Source organism: Argiope bruennichi, chromosome 10 (assembly GCF_947563725.1).
Source record: "Argiope bruennichi chromosome 10, qqArgBrue1.1, whole genome shotgun sequence".
NCBI lineage: Eukaryota > Metazoa > Arthropoda > Arachnida > Araneae > Araneidae > Argiope > Argiope bruennichi.
The window spans coordinates 53743128-53763763 of NC_079160.1; the positions used below are offsets into that span (position 1 = coordinate 53743128).

Consider the following 20636-nt stretch of genomic DNA (forward strand, 5'->3'; position numbering starts at 1 on the left):
AAATTTGGCACATGCATACCTTGGAAGTCGGGAATGTGCACCAGGGGTCCCTTTTTTAAAATTTTTAATTAGAATTTTAATTATTAATTAAAAACTAACTTTCCAGCCAAAAAAATCTTCATTTCCCCCATAGCCAAATGAGTAAGGCTTCAATTTTTTCAAACGCTAACGAGGTTAGGCTTAACATATTTTCGGACGATTATTTCAAACTATTCTGTTTATTTTCCTAGTGTTTGATGCATTGAAAATTAAGCATTGTTAATTAATCAATATTTCAGTTCATCCTGAAGTACTTTTAAATTAAAATGAAACAAAATAAAGGAAATCAAAAATTTCTAATCTGCATAGCGTTACCACAACTAGCATAGAAAATTCACGCAATTGCATTACCATAATTGGCATTGAAAATTCACGCATGTGCATTGTGTTCTGATTGTTGACAATTCTATTATCAAAGGATACAGACTTGGTTTTGAAGGAATAACGTGTTTTCGACCGATTATTTCAAACGATTCTGCTTATTTTCTTAGTGTTTGATGCATTTAAAACTAAACATTGTTAATTAATCGATCTGTTCATGAAGAATCAGAGAAAATTTTGTAGACAATTTACGGGAGCTAACAGAAAATTAGAGAAATACATATTAAGTCATGGCTGAAGGCCTTTATAATATTGACTTTCAAAATTTGAAGCTTTAAAATATTTTGATGAAGAAGCTATTAAAATAGGAGTAACATAAAATATTTAATTATTAAAATTTTAACAAGCATTAAGATTGCCGAACCACCTGGTTAGCTCTCGTAGAATTTATGCTTTAAATTAAAGTGCAAATGACTAATCTGCAATTAATATAAGAACATTTTTTTACTGAAACGAAGCATTTCTTTTTTTTAAATATGAGTATGGAAAACAGAGTCACTGAGTATTTAAACTGTATGGGCACTAAAGAATATCTTTCTTATTTTCCAAAGGCGGCTAGTTTATAAATAAGGGGAACAATCTTGCATTTATTCCTTTCCAAGTTCTTTAAATCTGTTGAGAGAAAAGTAAAATAATTGGCTAAAATATAATTTCAAATTTTTTTTATTCTAAATTATTCTAAGCTATTCATTCCAAAATTTTCTCTTATTTCCTGACCCAAATTCTACTTCTTTTTTTTTTAAATGTAATTATTATCAAACAAGTGCTCTAAAAACTGCCTTTCTCCCCCATACTGCAAGTGAAGGGATAAATATCCCTAATATCCCTGGCATCTAGAAGTGGTTTTAAAAAGATTTCCTTTTCTAAGGCGACACATGCCAAAGAAATCTATACCAGAATCTCATAATAAAACCAGCAAAGAGAAAAAATTCAGTTATTTTGGCTCTTGCATTCTTGTGAGAATGGCTCTTGTATTCTCGCAAGAATACAAGTCATAGTGTGAAATTTAAGGTTCCTGTGATAGTTCACTCAAAAAGTCAGTCTGCCACATCCATTCACACAACTCTCCTCCCTCCACCCCCTCCCAAAAAAATCCCTGCTTGAATTTTTTTAGACATCTACAACAAAACTCATCAACATATAAAATATTAATAGTTATACTACGGCATTATTCAAATTATTAGCTTAAATCTAATAATTTATTATTTGGATAATATTCATAATGCATCAAATAGGGAAAATATTCTTCAATAACTTTAAGTTTGTTTGCCAAAAGCTTAATATTCATACAGTGTTCCAAAAAAAAAGTAATGCATCCTATTTCATCACTTATTTCCTTAAATATTGCAGTAGGGGCAATTTCAGTAGCCAAGTTCCTTTAAATAAGATAGGAAAATACTAAAAAACGCTTTGGTTTCTGTAGATGTTGATAAGTAACAAATATAATATTTTCATAGAGGAAAAAGTCCAAAAGGTAAAACATTTCCAAAGTTTCATGCTTTGATTATTCACATGAATATGATTATTCCCAAATTAAGAAGATCTTGTCATAAATTCATATGATGACATTTATTTCAGAAAAGCAAATTTATTGAAATTGAAATAAAGCTTAGTTGCAACCTTTTTCTAAGCTGTCGAGTAATGAAAGGCAAATGACTGAATGGGTCTTACATAAGGACCATAAAAAATAAGCAGTTTTTAATGATGCTACATACCCTGTTATATGTAATGAGAGATTACATGGGGAAAAAATTCTGTAAGAATTAGAAAAAAAAAAAGTTGTTATAAAATGGTAAGATAATAAAAGTTCTGGGATGCTTTTTTATTATTTCTTTAAAATTTTTAAATATCAAGTCTAACAAAGATTTTTTTCCCTTAAAAAAAAAAAAAAAAAAAAAAAACATGATCATTGAAAATTATCTAATCATACTAAATTTTATGCAAGCGATTCTTGTAAATATACACCACAATGAATTACAATTTCATATTGTACAATAGAAATCCCTTTAATATTTCATTTAAGGGATGGCTTCAAAACTACATATTAAACGAGAATGATGATCAAATGTGTAATGTAATTAATGGGCTTCAATGTGAATGTTTTTATAGCTGCTTCTCTAGTCTTCGATATATCTCTCTGGCACACCAAATTTATCCTACAGTATTCTGATTTTTCTTTGGTCAGACCAATCTCCGTATTCTCTGCATATCAATATAAACCAACAAAGAAAAGTTAAAAAATACTTTTACCAAGCATAACTGAAATTCTTTAACATATAAGATAAAAATTGTTTGAACGTTTTTCAAGCTAAAAGTATGTGCTAGTACATATATCGTACTGCACCTTCCAAATAACTATTTCAGCATTTCAATAAATGGCAATGCTCATTTTTGAAAAAAGGTGAAGAAGGGGAGGGGGAAAAAAAAAAAAAAAAAAACCTCATTAAGCATTATTTTAATATGTGTTGGAACCTGTGAATATATTTCACATTGTATTTCTTATTTGAATTCTTCACTTTTAATAGTTTTCTTTCTTGATATATCCAGTAAATAAAACCGTACACAATACTTTCAAATTATTATATTGTGTGAAGAAACAAAACAAAAGCACTTTTACGGTACTTAAAAATGGTTTTTAAATTTGAACACTTTTCATGATGTTACATACCCCATGACCCAGATATTAAGTAAAAAGACATTTCTCCAAGTCAATAATGATTTGAGCTTGAAATCTGATGGCTAAAGAAAACAATACAATATAGTCTATTGCTGTCATCAACTGCAAGCAATTAAGCATATCTGATTTTTCAAAAATTTAATACCGTTGGATATAAAATTAAATGAAAAGCTATACATTAAAATATACACTGACATTAAAATTTATCATAAGTAGACAAAATTGAGAGTAAAATGTAAATGTAATTCAATAATTTAAAAGTCAACCAACTAGAATATATAAATAACTTACACATAATGCCCAGTGCATTCCTAAATGAAGAGGCACGAATACTATGTCAAATTCAAATATATTTTTTTTGTCCTCAAGTCTCCTGGTCCATCTCAAAACACCTCTAGGACCTCTATTTTTTAGAGCTGCAAAGAAGTATGTATTGAAGTAATGCACTTGAGGATATTCAGGATGATTCCTGCACCTTTCCCTTATAAGAGCCAGATAGAAATTTATAATCTAAAATACATATACATATATATATATTAGAATATTTCAAAAATTATTAACACAAATAATTTTTAAAAAAAATCCATTTACAAGGTAACAAAAAATTATCGAATGAAGGAATGCACACACACAAGGACCTGCAAATGGCAGATGACCTACTTTGCTACAAATTACTTAATTCCCCCCCCCCCTTCCTTTCTTTGTATTACTGAACATGACACCAAATGCTTATAAGTAAATGAGAAAAAAATACAATTTGGAATACTGCAAATTGAATAATCTCGCATGCAATTTAATTTTATATCCAATCCAATATTATTATCCCAATATTTTATAAAATATAATTTAATAGGGTATATCATAATTTTTCTCTCTCTCTCAATATCCATCAAGTAGGAATAAAGAGATGTTTGTACCCATTATATTACCCCCTTTTCCAGACTTTACATCGCAAGTAAATTTTGTCCTAGGTCAATATATTGCATGAGGCAGGACAGCAAATTATAGAAGAAGGTATTCTACAGACTTCAGCATATGTCCTTAATTTGTAAAGTATGCACACATGCAAATGTATATCTACTTAAGGCAGTTAAAAATTTAAATTTAAAAAAAAATTTAAAGCAAAATCAAACCATAATCAAAGTACTCTAAAGTCATTAAAAATATGCCTATTCCATAGATATTGGCCAAAATTTCAAAAAGGTTTATTCAAAGTACAAGAAACATTTACAAAATAGAAGAATTTAGATAAAGATGTAGCGATGACTATAAGTGACATAATGCAATCTCATAAAATAAAAAAAAAATTTTTACCACAGATTTTGAAAATTATTGATGACATTAGGCTCAATGTATACATTGAAAGAAAACCAAGCAATAAATGGAATTCTACGGAATGAATGAAAATTATCCAATGAATTGATCTGTGAATTCTTCAAATTACTGAATTCAGAAATAGAATACAAATTCATATCATATAATAAAAATTGTTTGCCAATTGAATACTTTTTAGTAATTTGCTATTATCCTGGTAATAGATGAAAATAAATATTGAATATTCTACTCTTCCCTTAATAAGATTACTAAAATGGTATCAACCTTCTTCACGAGATGTTTTACATATAGTCATAAATTTTCTATACTTGGTGAAAAAGCATCGTAAGAGTAGCTTGAAAAATAATTAAGCTAAAATGTTAATTTCTGCCTTACTTTTATAAAGCCTCGTTCTGCTTGGCGAAAGAAGAATTTTATAATTCACCACTACTAAACAAACTGCAAACACATTTTTTAGATGGATGTTGGAAACTCAGAAAAAACATTAATATTCTTCTGGCCAACTAGACCAAGAACACAATGATATACAATATTTTGTCAACATTTACAAATAATCCTTATTACTGACATATATCATTCTAATGAAAAGCCTAAAATCATGCATTCAACTGCAAGCAAAAATTTCCTTGGGGCTACTCTATTTTTCTGAGATATATTAAATGTTCAATTTTTCAAATTTGAAATAATGGATGCCCAATCGAAATTTGAATGTAATAAATGTTTCCATCCAGATTTGTTACAAGCCTCTTTAAATTCTAAACCGTATGTTAATAAAATTTCATAATTGGAAGTACATTTCTAGGTTCAATATTGGGGGGGGGGGGATTTTTTAGAACACGTTTAACATACAACTAAAAGAAAAAACAAAAACAAAACATAATTAAATGATTGCATGTAAAATCTGCATTTACTAGAGTATACTTACAGAATCATTTAACCAGTTTAGACCAGTTAATGTAGCAAGATCAATACTAGTACATGTGCAATCTTTGAATGAAGAAAGTATTTCTGTTTGTGATCCAATTGCCAATGCCCATTCGATTCGTTCATCCATATCTGGAGTAAGTTCTGAAAGAATAGAATTTAAGTAAGTCAGAAAATTTAATTAAAATAATTTTCATCAGATTTTCAAAAATTTACTAATACTATTTTCTTTTTGGTTATGAACAGGAATGAGCAAATATGTCACCATTAAAAAAATAAAATGAATTCTAAATCATGACTTTCAAATTTTAAAATAACTGAAATACTGAAAACAGTATCTGTTTGAAAAATTTTTATGTTAAGGAAATCGAGTTTTAAATGTGGACAAGTACTGTTGTACGAATTCAAAACATGGAATACGCCTGGAGCCTAGGAAGGGAATTGGTACAGCACTGCTTTTATCCTTCATGTTTCGATCTACATTAATCAAACTAATCCATTAAAAAAAGGCGATAATTTAAAATGGCATTGCCCTTTTCACGGATTCAATTCAACAAATAGGTTTTCATTTTCAAGCACTTTAAAGGTATTTCTTTTATCCAAAAATTTAATTGGGGCCATTTTTCTATTTACTGTTTAAAATGGACACTAAAATAATCACACAATTAATAAGATATCAAAAGTGATATAGTTGGTAAGAGATAAAAACTCTTTTCAGCTTTTAAAAAAAAATATTTCGGTTACTCTTAATGACGATTTCCATTTAAAACTTTAAGATTACCTTTAAAAAAATTACTAAATAAAAATTGCACTTTGAGAATTAACCACACATTACATATTACATTGTAGCAAATATCAGGTAATTAATAACAGCATTCACTACTAAGTCCATTTTTTTCAATGGTTATTGTGCAACAAATTATTAAACATTCTGAAATAAATCCAAATCTATAGTTATATTGAAGAAATATGAAAATATTACGGAAAACCTAATTTCAATTTAAAAATATTATTGCATATGGATTATCCATTTCTCTATCTTTTTTAAGACTAGAAGAATGTTTTTAAGGTAAAATGGGCATATATTGAGGAATCACAAATAAATTTGCAACAAATGCTTTAAGATAATTCATATCAAAATAAGGCAAATGTGAAGCACATAACAAAATTCTATTTCTTGTGACCTGCTCTCTGTTTCAAACTTTTCTTCATGTTAGTAAATGCATCTTTATATATATATATATAGATAGATAGATAGATGAAATCAAAGCTCACAAGCCCTCTCAAAGTATTTTAAAGACATGCAGGTGAAAGAGATTTAATATTTTTTTTATCTTAAAATCATGCATATCAGTGTTATATGTGTATATCTACAGTTATAAAAATAGATATTTAAAAAATTTAGTCAATCAAAATCAATATCTCACACTATGGTTATAAAGAGAATGTAACAACAATAAATACGATTCAGTGCAATTTGTTTTGCAAACTAAACAAGATATACTAAATAACCTTAAAATTTTGAGAATTATTACTTATATCTTTTTAACACAAATTTTTATTTTTAGATAAATGTATATATTTTTTAAAAATGCAACATTTAAAGTAAAATTACCTGGAAATTCATCTTTTACTGGTTCTTTTGGAATGGACTGGCCTAACAGAAACTGCAGGTTCTATAATGTTACATATAATTTTTAAAATAACAAATTGTAGTTATAAAATTTAGAAAAAATTCTTAATTATTTTTTAGAAATGTAACATGCAAAATTATAAAAACAAACACAAAACTAATAATTAGAACCCTTAGTAGTTTGCAATTCCTACAATAAAGAAGGTGATAAAATTCACTTTAAGGTTTTAGAATAGAAAGATCTTTAAAAATATGAAAGTTTAAATTTGCATATTAAAGCAAAATATCAGTTTTTTTTTAAATATAAAATGTCTAATATCAGTACAAGAGGTACAGAACTTAGTTCATATTAGAAAAAATTTAATTGGATGGCAGTTAAAAGAATTACTATTATTTTCTACAGATGAAACATATCTATTTCAGAATATGTCACTGTAAGATTTAAAAACCTAAATAAATCACATATGTTACTTCACTGTTTAGAATTTTATTTATTCATTATGATGTATAATATTTCAAAAGTTTACTTTAAATCTACAAATGAAGTAATAAATTACCACTTATAATGGACCAATCTATTAATAAATTTTTGCAATGCAGAATGTTAACATAAAAAATACAATTGCATTATAAAAAAAGCTAATGAAAAACTAGAATTTTATTACTAAGCACTAGATATTGTATTTTACTTTCACAAATGGAAAAGGGAAGGGGGCAGACCTAAAAGAAATTAATACAAAAGACATTCTTGTAACCAATATATATGTGAATATATGATAAATTAGAGGGATATTTTAATTTAAGGATATTGATATTGCAAAATTGTTATGCATAAAAACATTAAAAAAAATTTTTTTTTTAAACACTTAATATATATTTGCTTGATTAAAAACTGATATCTTTTCTTTTGATAAATTTTAAAGAAAAACAACAATTACCAATTTTCAAATAAATAAATAATAAATTAGCTTAAAATAGGCATTCTAAATAATAAATACTTTTAAATCAAAATTCTACTAATTAAAACTGCTATAAAAAGTATATGCATCAGAATACATATAGTTAAAAATATAACATATCTTTAATAATAAGACATAAAATATATGGTTATCTTTTTGTTAAAGTAAAAATGCCTAATTCAACAAGCTTTCAGGATACTTCCATAAAACATATGATACAATGTAGAAGTCTTCAGAATATTTACAAGAGTATACAGAACACTTTAAACAAATACTTACACTTTCTTTAAATTTTTCACCTCTCTGAAAGATAGGGGAAAAAAGAAACAAATTAGAATAAAATAAAAACAGCAATAAAAAACAATTAGATACAGAATTTCAATTTACAGCATTTAATAAATTCAATAAGGAATATTTATATAGTTCAAGCAAAAGATAATTCTCCTTTTCTGGAAAAATAGTTTAAAGTTTTTTATATGTAAAAAAAAGATGAATATATTTGAAGGATTCTTAATTAAGCAAAAATAATTACTGCTGTTTAAAACAGATTATGTTAAAAATGACTGAACACATATTGTACTTATGATAGATACAAAGAAAATGATATTCAATTCCCCATTTCCTCAAAAAAGGAGGGGGGGAGGGGGGTTACAAGAGTTTCAAGAGACTTCAAAATTTATGCTGTGTCTAATAAAGAATATAAATGATAATTCAATAAGAGGTTCACATTTTCAGTTGTTGGAATTAGCATATTCAGAATTTTATTTGAGCTTAAGTATTTGAACTTCACTCATGAAAATCTAACTTTCAACATTTTGCATATTACTAACAAAAATATGATCATGAGAAGTGTAGCACACAGTATAGCTAGACTCAGGTTAAAATATTTTATACAGCAAATAATAACTACAAGGTATGGTAATGAAGTACTGCAGTACCAAATAAAAAAAGAATTATTTATTAACATTATATTAACATTTTTGAATGCATGATGTGCAACATACTGCCCAGTATAAGATGATATTTTTTGCAACTTCCCTGAAGTAAAATTATGAGAGGGCTTATACAAAAATTCCACTAATTTTACAAAAAGCTTAGATACTTCAGACAGGCAAAAGTGAAAAATTATTAAATATTGGAAAATAAACACTTTTTATTCCCACAGTTATATTTCTTACATTAAAAAAATTCATTATTTCTGGTTTAGATTTAAGGTGGAAAGACAAGAATGTATTCTCTTTAATGCATCCCATGCTGTAGAATTCAAACATTTTTCTTTGAATCATCACATGTAATTTGAAATTTGCTGTATAAAAATTACTCACCCTGCTTGTCATTCAAATAAGAAATGAAATGAGAAAGAAAATAAGATTAGCAGATCTTATACAAGACAGCAAATGAATAGAAAAAAAGAATGTGTTAATTTCAGACAGTTATCTAAATTAAAACTATCCTCATTGGCCGCTAGGGTTTTACATTATAGAGGTTTGATTGGAAAATATTCCACCTATTTTCTCCTACTAAGCAATATTTTCACCCTCAGGGGGATAAATTAGAAGACGTTTTAAATTTTTTGTTCAACTTGTATATATATATTTTGAGTTTTGGATAAATTTTTAAATAAAAAAACGAGCTCTCAACTTATAATTGGAAATATACAGTATTTCAATAAATACATGAATTAAATCATAAGTATGCAAGCCTTGTTGGAAGAATTCAATTTAATATAGGTATTCAGGGTAAAAACTGATAGTAACTCATTTATTTGTAAACTTATAGTCAATGTAAACTTATGTCATTTGTAAATTTATGTATTATCTTACCATTTTTTAAAAATGTAACAAATGTATTAATATGATTCTGTGCATTTAATAGTCTCCAAGCAAAATTATACTGCCTCTGAAATATATGAAAGTTTTGTTCAAACATCAATCTAAGATATGAAAAAGTCATCTAAGTCAACAGATTTGCATTTAAATATCTCAGCAAATTTTGCATATGCAAGTAGTAAACTTTGTAGGCTTAAAAGAAGAGTGTAAGAAGAATATTTTATTCACCTGATACTTATAAAATGAAAGGACAGTATAAAAATTAGACTTTTGCAATTTTTATTTTGTAGTACCCAAACAAAAAAATTATACAAAAAATAGAAAACAATTGCTTATTTTATCTATGGAACTGGAAATATATATACATCTAATTGCAATATTTAAGAAAATAAAAGCTTATGCTACTTTATATATATACACTGTATGCGTACTGCATGGTTAATATAAGTATTCCTACAACTTAAGAGCAAAAATATGCCCAATAAGTAAATATAATGTGTGTGTGTTTGCCTGTACTTTTGTGTTCACCTCTTGTTTTTGCAACTGCTGCATAAACTTGCATGTGTTTTATAAATGTTAATTTTAAAAAAATATTTACTATGCATGTTTATGCAGGTATACACATTTACTGTGCCAAAAACACTTATTTCGAAGAGTTGGATATAAACATATAATTCTAATTGAAAAAATATTTTGAAAGATTGGAATGAAAGATAAATAATAAAGAATATGATAAAGAATGAAAGATAGGAATTGAAAGATAATTACAGTAGCACACATTCCCTTTAGATTTTTCTCAAGATTAGATAAATTTGTCTAAAATAATGATTTTCAATATTTCATACATTGATTAATTTAAGCAGCACAAGAATTTTTTTAATTAAAATGTTATAATGTTGAAAATACTTTATTGAACATGATTGACAGGACCATGGAACTTTATAAAAAGTCAAATTATGTAACTTTTATACTTATTGACCCAAATATAAAATACTATTTTCTTCATTGTTTTTTTTAACAATTAGGACTCTTATGCATAACTCCAGTGAATTATCTATTGGGCTATGATAAAAACTCTCTGTAATATAGCTATTTGTGTTTGTATATTTTGTATATGTATTTATACCCTTCACCTCAGATGAGTTTATTAAATTTTATTTTTAAAAAAAAGTTTTTTTTTAACACTGCTTTAGGTCAAGCTTTGCCTCTTTAAGTTTATAAAACAAAATTTATATTAATTATGCTGTAATTTCTGAAAATGCAGTATTTGAATCACAAGCATATAATATGAATGGATCTATTCCTGAGAACAGAACCTGAAACATAAAGTGAAAATATAAAAGAGACTTGTAGTGTATCATTACTGTAGTGTATAAATTATACTCAACTGGTATATTTTAATGGAGTTTAGTTTTGAATTAAATATTCATATTATATATGATGAAACACTGCATTTAAAATGAAAATCATTAAGCCGTGTAGCACTTTTTCTATAGAAGGAAGCATTATTATATCCTTCTATAATGATAAGATTATTAATAGTGTTGTACAAGTTTACTATTTCAGCTTACATAAAGCAAAGATATAAAATTCTAGATAGGAACTGCAATAAAGGTAAGAGAGAAATTTAAATTTTCAAAAGTAAATGATACTTACAATTTTCTTATACCGTTCAAGTTTCTCTTCTTGTAGAGCAATAGTCTGAAGATGTTGTTCTGTTTCTAAAGTTATAGTCTTTTTGCTAAATGCAATAGGTTGAGAAAAATTAAGTGAACATGTAACTTAAAAACACAATGTACTAATAAACACAAAAGTAATTTAAAGCTGTGATATAATAATTTTATTCTTCAACAAAATTATACTAAGAGCAAATTTTGTCTTTAATAAAACTTTTATTTCTTAAAAAGAAATGGGAATATTAAGCACAGAAAAAACTATTCTGGTAGAAAATAATTCATGCTACTATCTTCCTCACATTTTAATTAAATTTTAGAAAAAGGAAGAACAAGTTTCGTGTCATTTTTGAAATCGAACTTCTGAGACAATTCTATAAATGATTTTTATACCACATCAACGTAGGGAGAATATATATATTTCTCTGCATGATATTTAGTCCATTTTTTTTAAGAATGTAAAATACTTTTGTCATCACAGGTAAATGCAAATAAAGCTACCATATGTGTTACAATAAGCAGAAAATAAAACACTACATAATAGCATTATTTCAAGGAAAGAAGATGCAATGTGAAAAATCAGAAATTTAATAATACTTTTTCCTGTCCAATAGCTGTCTCCCCTTACCCTGAATTCTAATAATTAACAATGTTGTCATTTCTTAGTTTTCTTAATATCTTGCCTAATACTTCCATCCACCAATATTCCAGCTTTTGCACTCAAGGCTTCTGGAATGACCCTGATTAAAGGTCAGAAACTCCACCATTTTGGGATGTATTGGAAAAATTTTCCATAATTTCATTTAGCTTAAACTAAATGGTAAAATTTTTGCAATTTTTTTTAAATAAAATAGTGAAAATGATTATTAAACAAAAATATTTGCATGTTTTATAATGTAGAAACTTGCCTGGCAGATGATAGATTTTATGCCATGCAATTTTTTTTGCATTATTCAATTAAACATACTCTAAATAGCAACTTAATTCAATCTTCTAACAAAGCTGGTTACAATACTCATTAGAATTTCTTTCTCAAAAGTCAGATTGGGGTTTCGCAAATGCCTGTGAATCATTGATCTTCATAATTAAATTAAAACAAGTATATGGAGAAGCATATTTTCATTTTCAAGTAGTTATTCATAACTTCTCCTCTTGTTTGCAAAGGAATATCATGGAACATATTCTATCAAGGATCTGTATTAATTATCTAGAGTTAATTTATGTACTTTCCTTGATAATAGAATAATATATTACAATATTAAATAATAAGTATTTAATTTTTAAAAATTATGAATGGAAAAGGGATATCTATTATTACATAGTTAAAAATGGATTTATTTTTATGTGGAGGATTCTTTTTACACATTATTATGCACATTTAAATAAAATTTAATTTGTATTAGGCTTAGAGGGAGAAAATGCTCCAGCCTATTGGGGCAGTCCATGAATGCCATGTTATCCTGTAGAAATACTTGCATCTATCCTGAAGGGGTCAAAGAAAATATACCACAAAGTTTAAAAATGAAACACAGATAAATATAAACTATTACAAAGATACTTACAATTCTTCTATCCAATTTGATGAGAAAATATCTGCAGGCTTCACCCTGGGCTTTGGTCTGCAAGATGAAATTTAAATTTTCTTCATACTAATAGTATAAAAGTTTTTGATGCGGATTCAGAATAAACAGGAGGGGGGGGGGAAGCAAAAATCTAATGAATACTTAAATGCATTTTAATAAGATCTTTTTAATTTTTTAACATAATTATACAACTTGATTACTGCAATTCCTTCATCCATTCATCTGATTTTATAATCACCTTATTTAGAAATTATGGCTTTAATTAGGAGTTGACATTGCATGAAACAGGCCCATATGCCCAAAATCTCATCAGTGTTAACCCTTTGAAGTGCACAAACATAAATTTTCTGAAATTTTTAAAATTATGTAATTAATTTACATGTTTAGGGTCTAAGGAAAGAGAAAATACTTTAAAGAAATGTTTATAGTGGACTGCACTACAAGGAAGGGGGAGGGGAGTAGTTTCACTGGAATACCACAGCGCACATACGGCATATTCTTCTTATGACTAATAAATACTTTTTAATTCATTTTATAACATAATTATTCATTATTTATGGAAATAATAAAACATACAATATTATCAATGAAAACTACTTATACAATCTTACAACATGAAAAAAATTATTAATGAAAAATAAACAATTTTAATAGCAAGTAATCCTCAAATAAGGCTAACAATGGCAAGTTTTTTACACATTTTCAAGTATTAGACTTTAAACACAATCAACACTATATTCAAGTTATGAAGAAACATAATATTTAAATTAACCATTCAAAAATTAATAAAATTATACTATATTAGAAAATATATTTAACATCCCCATAATATGGTTGCTGGCTAATACAAGAAAAATGCAAATGAAAAGTGAAAATTTCAACCATCCTATTCGTATAAACCTTACTCAAAAGTAAATAAATTTCTCACTCACAAAACTCCCATAAATTATCAATTACTTGACTAAGAGAGTCAGGGGAAGGAAAACAGATTGGTTTCGCTAAAGCATTTCAAGTGGTAGAGAATCTTATGTCGTAGATGCACGGTGGTATGTCTTTGAAATCACCTAAAAAGATGTCAAGTATGAAGAACTTTTACTTTGTTATTTGATTTCAAAAAATGTGTATGTCGTAGACAGCTTTCATACAACAAATTTATGAAGGCATTTTGAATTTGTTTATTTTATGCTTAATGAAAAAAAAATTAAATTGAAAGTATTAAGAAAAAACATTAAAAATGATGCATTTTTTTTTGGGTACTATATAGGGGACTGTACTACATTTTTTTGTACTGTATTTTGAGGGACATTAACTAATGTTCTGACATCTACAGGCAATTATTAAAGTTAGAACATTATTTTAGAGCCAAGGTTTCAATCAGAAACCATCGCACATGTAGAAATAATTTTTAGAAAGTGGTGGTTTCACTGCGATACCACCATGCATCAAAGGACTAAGCAAATAATCATTCTTCAAGCCAATAAATCATAGCCATAAACAACCAAATTGTGAAACAAAGTCAGCTAATCACTTCTTTGTTATAATACTCATTTATTTATGTCTGCCCAAAACTGAAATTAATGACTCCTAGATGTTTATAAGCTTAATTTAGATTGACAGAATTATCAACACTTCAGGCTATTAAAAAGTGCTAAATCAATGTAAAAAAAATTATAAATATATCTTGTTATAAATATACACTGTTATACTTCTAAAACAATTTGGCTAAATACATATTTTTTCTGCATCATGGGTTTTTTTTTGTTAAGACGTATGCATTTTATTACCTCTTTCGTATTTTGTCAAAAAAGGCCAGCATGTTTTCTCTAATTTGCAAAGTTTTAAATGGCATAAATTACTATTTAGTTAGATTTTTAAAAAAATTTGAATAGCACATTTTACCTTTTTTTTTTTTTTTTTTTTTTTTTTTTTTTACTTTACTTCTAAGGTAGCAAAATTAAGCAAATTGGGGACAAAATATTTTTCAAAAATGAAAATGTCATAAAATATTTTTCTGCTTTAAAAAAGACACACAAGTGGGAGAAGTTTTTTTCTTTTAAAAAAGTAAATCCAAGATGAAACGAAAAGTTTACAAATGATAGTAATTTCAAAATTAATCTATAAAATAGAAATGAAATTTTCAATAAAACAAAATATTTGAAAATCTTACTTATATTGATCTGAATCAGACGAGTCTGTTTCAATAATTTGAACATCATCATCATCTGCAGCTGAAAAAATTCAATCAAAATTAAAAGTGTACTTATTTAGCATTTGGTAAGAAAATAAATGAGGATTCAACATACTGAATTCTGGAAGACCTGCTTTAGGTGATGCACAACGCTTGTAAGCAGCATGGTAAGGCTTGTAATATTTTTGCAAAAATTCATTAACAGGCTCCACTAAACTTTCTTTCTTAACAAGCCTGGACTTATCTCTATAAATCATAGAAAAAAAAAGAGAAGTGATTTTGAAATAAATAATAGAAAACACTAAAATTATGATTAAAAAAAGATAAATAATAAAATTATCTATGAAAAACAATTCAATTCTTGTTCCGATTTTAAATTTAATTTACATCAAAGGTAATTATCAAATTTAATCAAGCAATTAATATATCTTAGGGATATTGTAAAAAAAAACTTATTGAATAGTACTTATAGTTCTATTATAAATAATTGTTATCAGGGTTTTCACCACTATGTTTCTTGCATTAAATTTCGACAAAAGAGTGTGTATGTGCCAGCAAAGCAGTGGTGGCATATATAACCCTATCCAATATTCTTCATGATTCAATAAAAATATAACAACCTAAATAAAAAAGAACTGCAGGGTTGCCACTCAAAACTAGAAAAATATTCTGTGTTTTTGTGCAATATGATTTTTAAGAGAGGAAAAAGGCAGGGAAGGGAAGCAACAATTTAACATTATTCAAAACATTAGCATATTAAAAGAATGTTTATATTTACATGTAAAAAAATTCTTTTTATTTATTATCTAGAATTAACAAGACCAAATTTATATACTAAGGAAGGGGGGAGGGGAAATATTACCTCACATGCTCTTTAATTGTAAGCGACACAAAATTATGGACTCGGGTTATATAAAACACAAAACATTTGTGTTATCAAGAAACAAATCATTTAATGATTAATTACTTAACTAAAAAACAATACAAATTAAGATTACTTTTATATTTATTCATTTTTGTCAATTCATGTATTTGGGCATCAATTTCTGCAGATTTTTTGGCAATCAGTTTTATGAAGCTAATCCTTAACAAATAAGGTATGACATTTTTGTACGGCCTAATGTACAATTTTTTAAAAAATGTATTTCACTTTCAGTAAACTTTATGTGAAAATATTTTCGATATATCATTGAATGCATTAAAGGACAAATTTGATGCAACAGTTTTTAATGCTCATAAAAATTCAGTTTTAAATTATTGTTCTTTAACTAAAACTTGAAAACCCATTCAGCAAAATCAGGTTTGATTTTTTTTTAAATCTATCTATCTAATTTGTTTTAAATATGGATTTTGAACAGCTTATTATTAAGAGAAAAAAAGTCTTATCTACTTTGAAAAAGCTCACAATTTCTCAAATAATAAACAAACCATTCAATAAATTCAAGTATGGTAGACTAATCACCACCTTCTGCAAAAGTTGTTTATCCTGATTGGAATTTTGAATACCCTTCTATCAGGTCAAGCAACCTCTCTATCCAATATGAACTATATTTTCATTTACAACTGCCTTTTCACTGCACACTTTTTTTAACATTTAAAAATACCTTTTCTTTCTACTTTTCTTAAAGTAGTTTATTTAACCAGTGGATACAGAAAAATCTTTAAATTAAGCTTTTCAACAAGTCAAGAGACCCTTTCCTTGATGAAAGGCTCACTAATGACTATTTTCTTGACATGACTAGAAAGAACAGAAGAATGTCTCTATATGGCTTTCTTATTTTCCACAATTTTTCACCACTTTCTACAGATGCTTTTTCAATTTCTGCTCATAGATTAACAACTACAGATAATCAACATGGAAATTTTAAAGAGTTCTGCTAAAGTATTTTGTCGCCCAACTTTTTTGTCCAATTTGTGTAAAATGTTAAACTTTCCAATAATAATAATAATAATAAAAATAAAAAAAAAATGTCTATACTTCCAACAAGCTGCCATGCTTCATAATTTAAAATTCTGATGCTGAAATAATTTGTAATTTCAAATTTATTATTGGTTAATATTATTCGATTTTTTTTGTTAATGTTATTTAAGTTTATTATTTGTTTCATAATGAGAATTTTTTTTCCTTTAAAAATTAAAATAAGCAGCTTTTAAGAACTTTTACTGATGCACAGCAAAAGCAGTGGTGCATTAAGTTTAACAAATTGCTCAAGTTTTCATTATTCACAATAAGATAATTTGTTGCAAAGTTCCAAAATAATAATAATTTTCAGTAAAAACTAGTATTAGTCTAAAAAAAGTATTTTCATTAATATTAGGTAGTAATGGGAACTCAAAACGAATATAGAACATTTTTAAAAAAAGAAATCATTTTGCTTTGTTGAAGTTGTAGCTAATAATTATGTCATCAAAGTAATTTATTCAAAAATATTTCAATTTAATTAAATAATTATAAAAAATGGGAAAAATACTTCAATATGGAAATAAACATAGTCACTCAGCTATTAAATTTTGAGCTTCACTGTGTTTAGAAAATTTCTAATGTCTTTATAACTATTTGATTACAAATCCAAAATTTGGAGGTAAGCTTCGTAATAGTATCAGAAATAAAAATAAAAAATGCATTGTCAATAGTTATATCATTTTTATATTACTGTAAAGCCTTAAATAATTAAATTAAAAAAAAATCATTTACCGCCATAGAATTCTTTTCCTTTACAAAACTTAATATTTCCAAGCTTGAAAAACAACGGACTCTACTAATTATAAACTAACTAAATTATATAATAAATATACTTACTCTATTAAATCTATTCGAGTTCCTTCAGATTTCGGATTTATTTTTGGTACAATGGGATGATATGAGTGAACTGAAGTGCCAACCATTTTATCTAATATTAACTGATAATGAGCTTTTTCCTGTAACCTGATGACCTGAAATAATAAAAATATTATTGAAAAAATGAGTATAATTAACAATTTTTTAAAAAAAAATTACAGTGCAAAATTTAGACTATTTTATTTATATCAATTTATAAAATTTATTCAAATCACTCGATCTTAAATAATCATCAGTATATCTAGCAGCACAATTCCAAATTTTTACAAAATAATTTAAAATTTAAAAAAAAAAAAAAAAACTGTTTATACAATATAAGAGGAAATGTGCAAAGAGCATTCATGAGCTAGTAATAATGCAGTAACGATACTCAATTGTTTTAATGAGTGAAAAAAGCAACAATTAAAAACTACTAGAAATAAAAATATATCAAAAGAATATTTATAATTACATTTAATAAATCTTTCTATTTATTTACTGCCTAGAATTTAGTTTGCACAGGATTTTAAGTCTCAAAATGCACAGGAAGAAAATAGATGATTAATAGCTTTTGAGGTTCCAATGTTTAGCTTCTATTGGTATTAGAAAATGATAAATAAGGTTGTTAAATTTGGTGACTTATCATCCACAAAAAGTTACAACTTGGCACGAATGTCCGCCATGTATCCAAATCTTCTGCCTGGCCCAGAAAGGGCAGCATTGTATGAAATTATCGCCGGAAGAAGCACAGAGAAGAAAATGGGAATGAACATGAAATAGCAAGGGCAGTTAAAAAAAAGAAGTGGGGGGGGGAGAGAAGAATCACTCTTATAAAAGTTGATGACTGCACAATACAATAGCATTCAGAAATGACCACTATCATAAAACTGGCAAATTGGCCATGAAATTGATGATAGTACAATGCCACATTCTAAATGAATTTCTTAAATAGTTTTCTTTAATAGAATAAAATAACAGCGTTCAGAAATGGTCAGACTATAAAAAAATTGTCTCATCACATCTTACTTCCAAAGTTTAGTAAAGACCTTTTTTCAAATGTTTTTGGTTTCCAAAATTTAATAAAAACTTGCTTTTTAACTGATATATATAAATCTTATTTTAGCTTTAAAAAATTGCAAAAAGTGTGATTATATGTTTTACAAAGACATGAAAAAGCTTTAAAAACTTCTAGTTTCCATAAACAGTGGAAATAAATTTCTAAAGTTAAAAAAGAGCCAGTTCTGTATTTAGAAGAAAAATAAAAATAAAGTAGTTAAGTATTTTTTTTTTTTTTAAGTATTTTTGAAGCCAGTGCAAAACAATATGTCACAAAATTTAACAAAACTTATGAAATAAAAAAATCTTATTCAAAGAAATTCTTAACATTTCTTTAAGTTTAGATGAAAGCATCCCTTATCATGGCTTTAACAATGATAAAATAACACAATATAACAATTCGAAGAAGCAATGACTTTGTTTTAAATTTCATCATAATAAAAATCTTTTATAAATTGTTTGAAACTAATTTTTCAAAAGCTGCTAAAACAAAAGAAAAAAAAAGTATATTTATTCAAAAAAAATTTTATAACTTAAAAGCTATCTTTTAAGCCTTTAAAACAACGTTAAAATAATTTTTGTGGGATAGTATGCTTCATGTTATAGTGAAAACATTCTTCTTCTTTTTTTAATTATTCATTATTTCTTTTTATTATGCTTTCTTATTTGTTTTTATTATCTTAAAATTTTGAAAAATTCAGATTTAGTCGGCCTTAAATATCCCCAAAATAACTTCCCAAATTTCATACTCCTCCTTCAATGATTTATGCTGCACATTGCTCTGTCAATCAGGACAAACCATTATATGTAAATAGAGATTTCATTAGGGAATAAAATGTCTATAAGATTTCTGTAAGGGAAAAAAAAAAAAAAAAAAGCAAATTGTTAAAGAATGACAGAACAAAGAATTCGAATAAAATTATTTAATGAAGTGCTTTAAAAATTGTAATTAAGTTTAAATGAAAGTACTTTTATCATGATTTTAACAGTAGTAAAATAATGAATCAAATAATTAGTAATATTGTTTTGAATTTCATTATGATAAAAATTATTGTAATAAATTATGTTCTTAACTAATTTTTCAAAATTTACCAAAATTGAAGAGGAAAAAAATGCATTCAAACAAAACAGATATAATGGAAAAGCTATTTTCTAAAAACATTTCAAATGATGCAAAAATAATTTTTCTGCAATGATGCTTTGATGTTAAAGATGGCAAAGCATTAAATTTCAATATTTATTTTTTAAATCAAGCTCCTAAAGTCTTGAAACATCTGTTCTAAGTAAGCCTCTAATACTGAAGAATAACTTTTTAAATTTCATACTCCTAATTTCAATGCTTTTTCTCTCAATCAGGTCAAACCTTTATATGTAAAGGGGGATTTCACCAGTAGAAATGCCATAAGAATTTTAAGAAGAAAGGAAGAATTGGCATAAATTATAGTACCTAAAAACTAAAGAATAAAAGCTTTTAAAAACTTTTTTTTCGTTACAAATTTTAAGTACTAGCACCAGTATTTTGTTCCCTTGGTAAAAACTAA

General features: G+C 26.4%; 1 protein-coding gene across 2 annotated transcripts in view; it reads right to left on the reverse strand.

The window, feature by feature from the left end:
- LOC129988238 (uncharacterized) overlaps positions 1 to 20636 on the reverse strand; it is a 46409-nt gene that overhangs the window by 8500 nt on the left and 17273 nt on the right. For both annotated transcript variants that reach the window (XM_056096412.1, XM_056096411.1), the window contains exons 6-14: positions 18022 to 18155; positions 15337 to 15467; positions 15201 to 15261; positions 13013 to 13069; positions 11434 to 11518; positions 8228 to 8251; positions 6972 to 7032; positions 5358 to 5500; positions 3389 to 3607 (exon numbers count right to left, since the gene is read on the reverse strand). In XM_056096412.1, coding sequence (XP_055952387.1) covers positions 3389 to 3607; positions 5358 to 5500; positions 6972 to 7032; positions 8228 to 8251; positions 11434 to 11518; positions 13013 to 13069; positions 15201 to 15261; positions 15337 to 15467; positions 18022 to 18155 — 915 coding nt within the window. The remainder of the gene's footprint in view (positions 1 to 3388; positions 3608 to 5357; positions 5501 to 6971; positions 7033 to 8227; positions 8252 to 11433; positions 11519 to 13012; positions 13070 to 15200; positions 15262 to 15336; positions 15468 to 18021; positions 18156 to 20636) is intronic.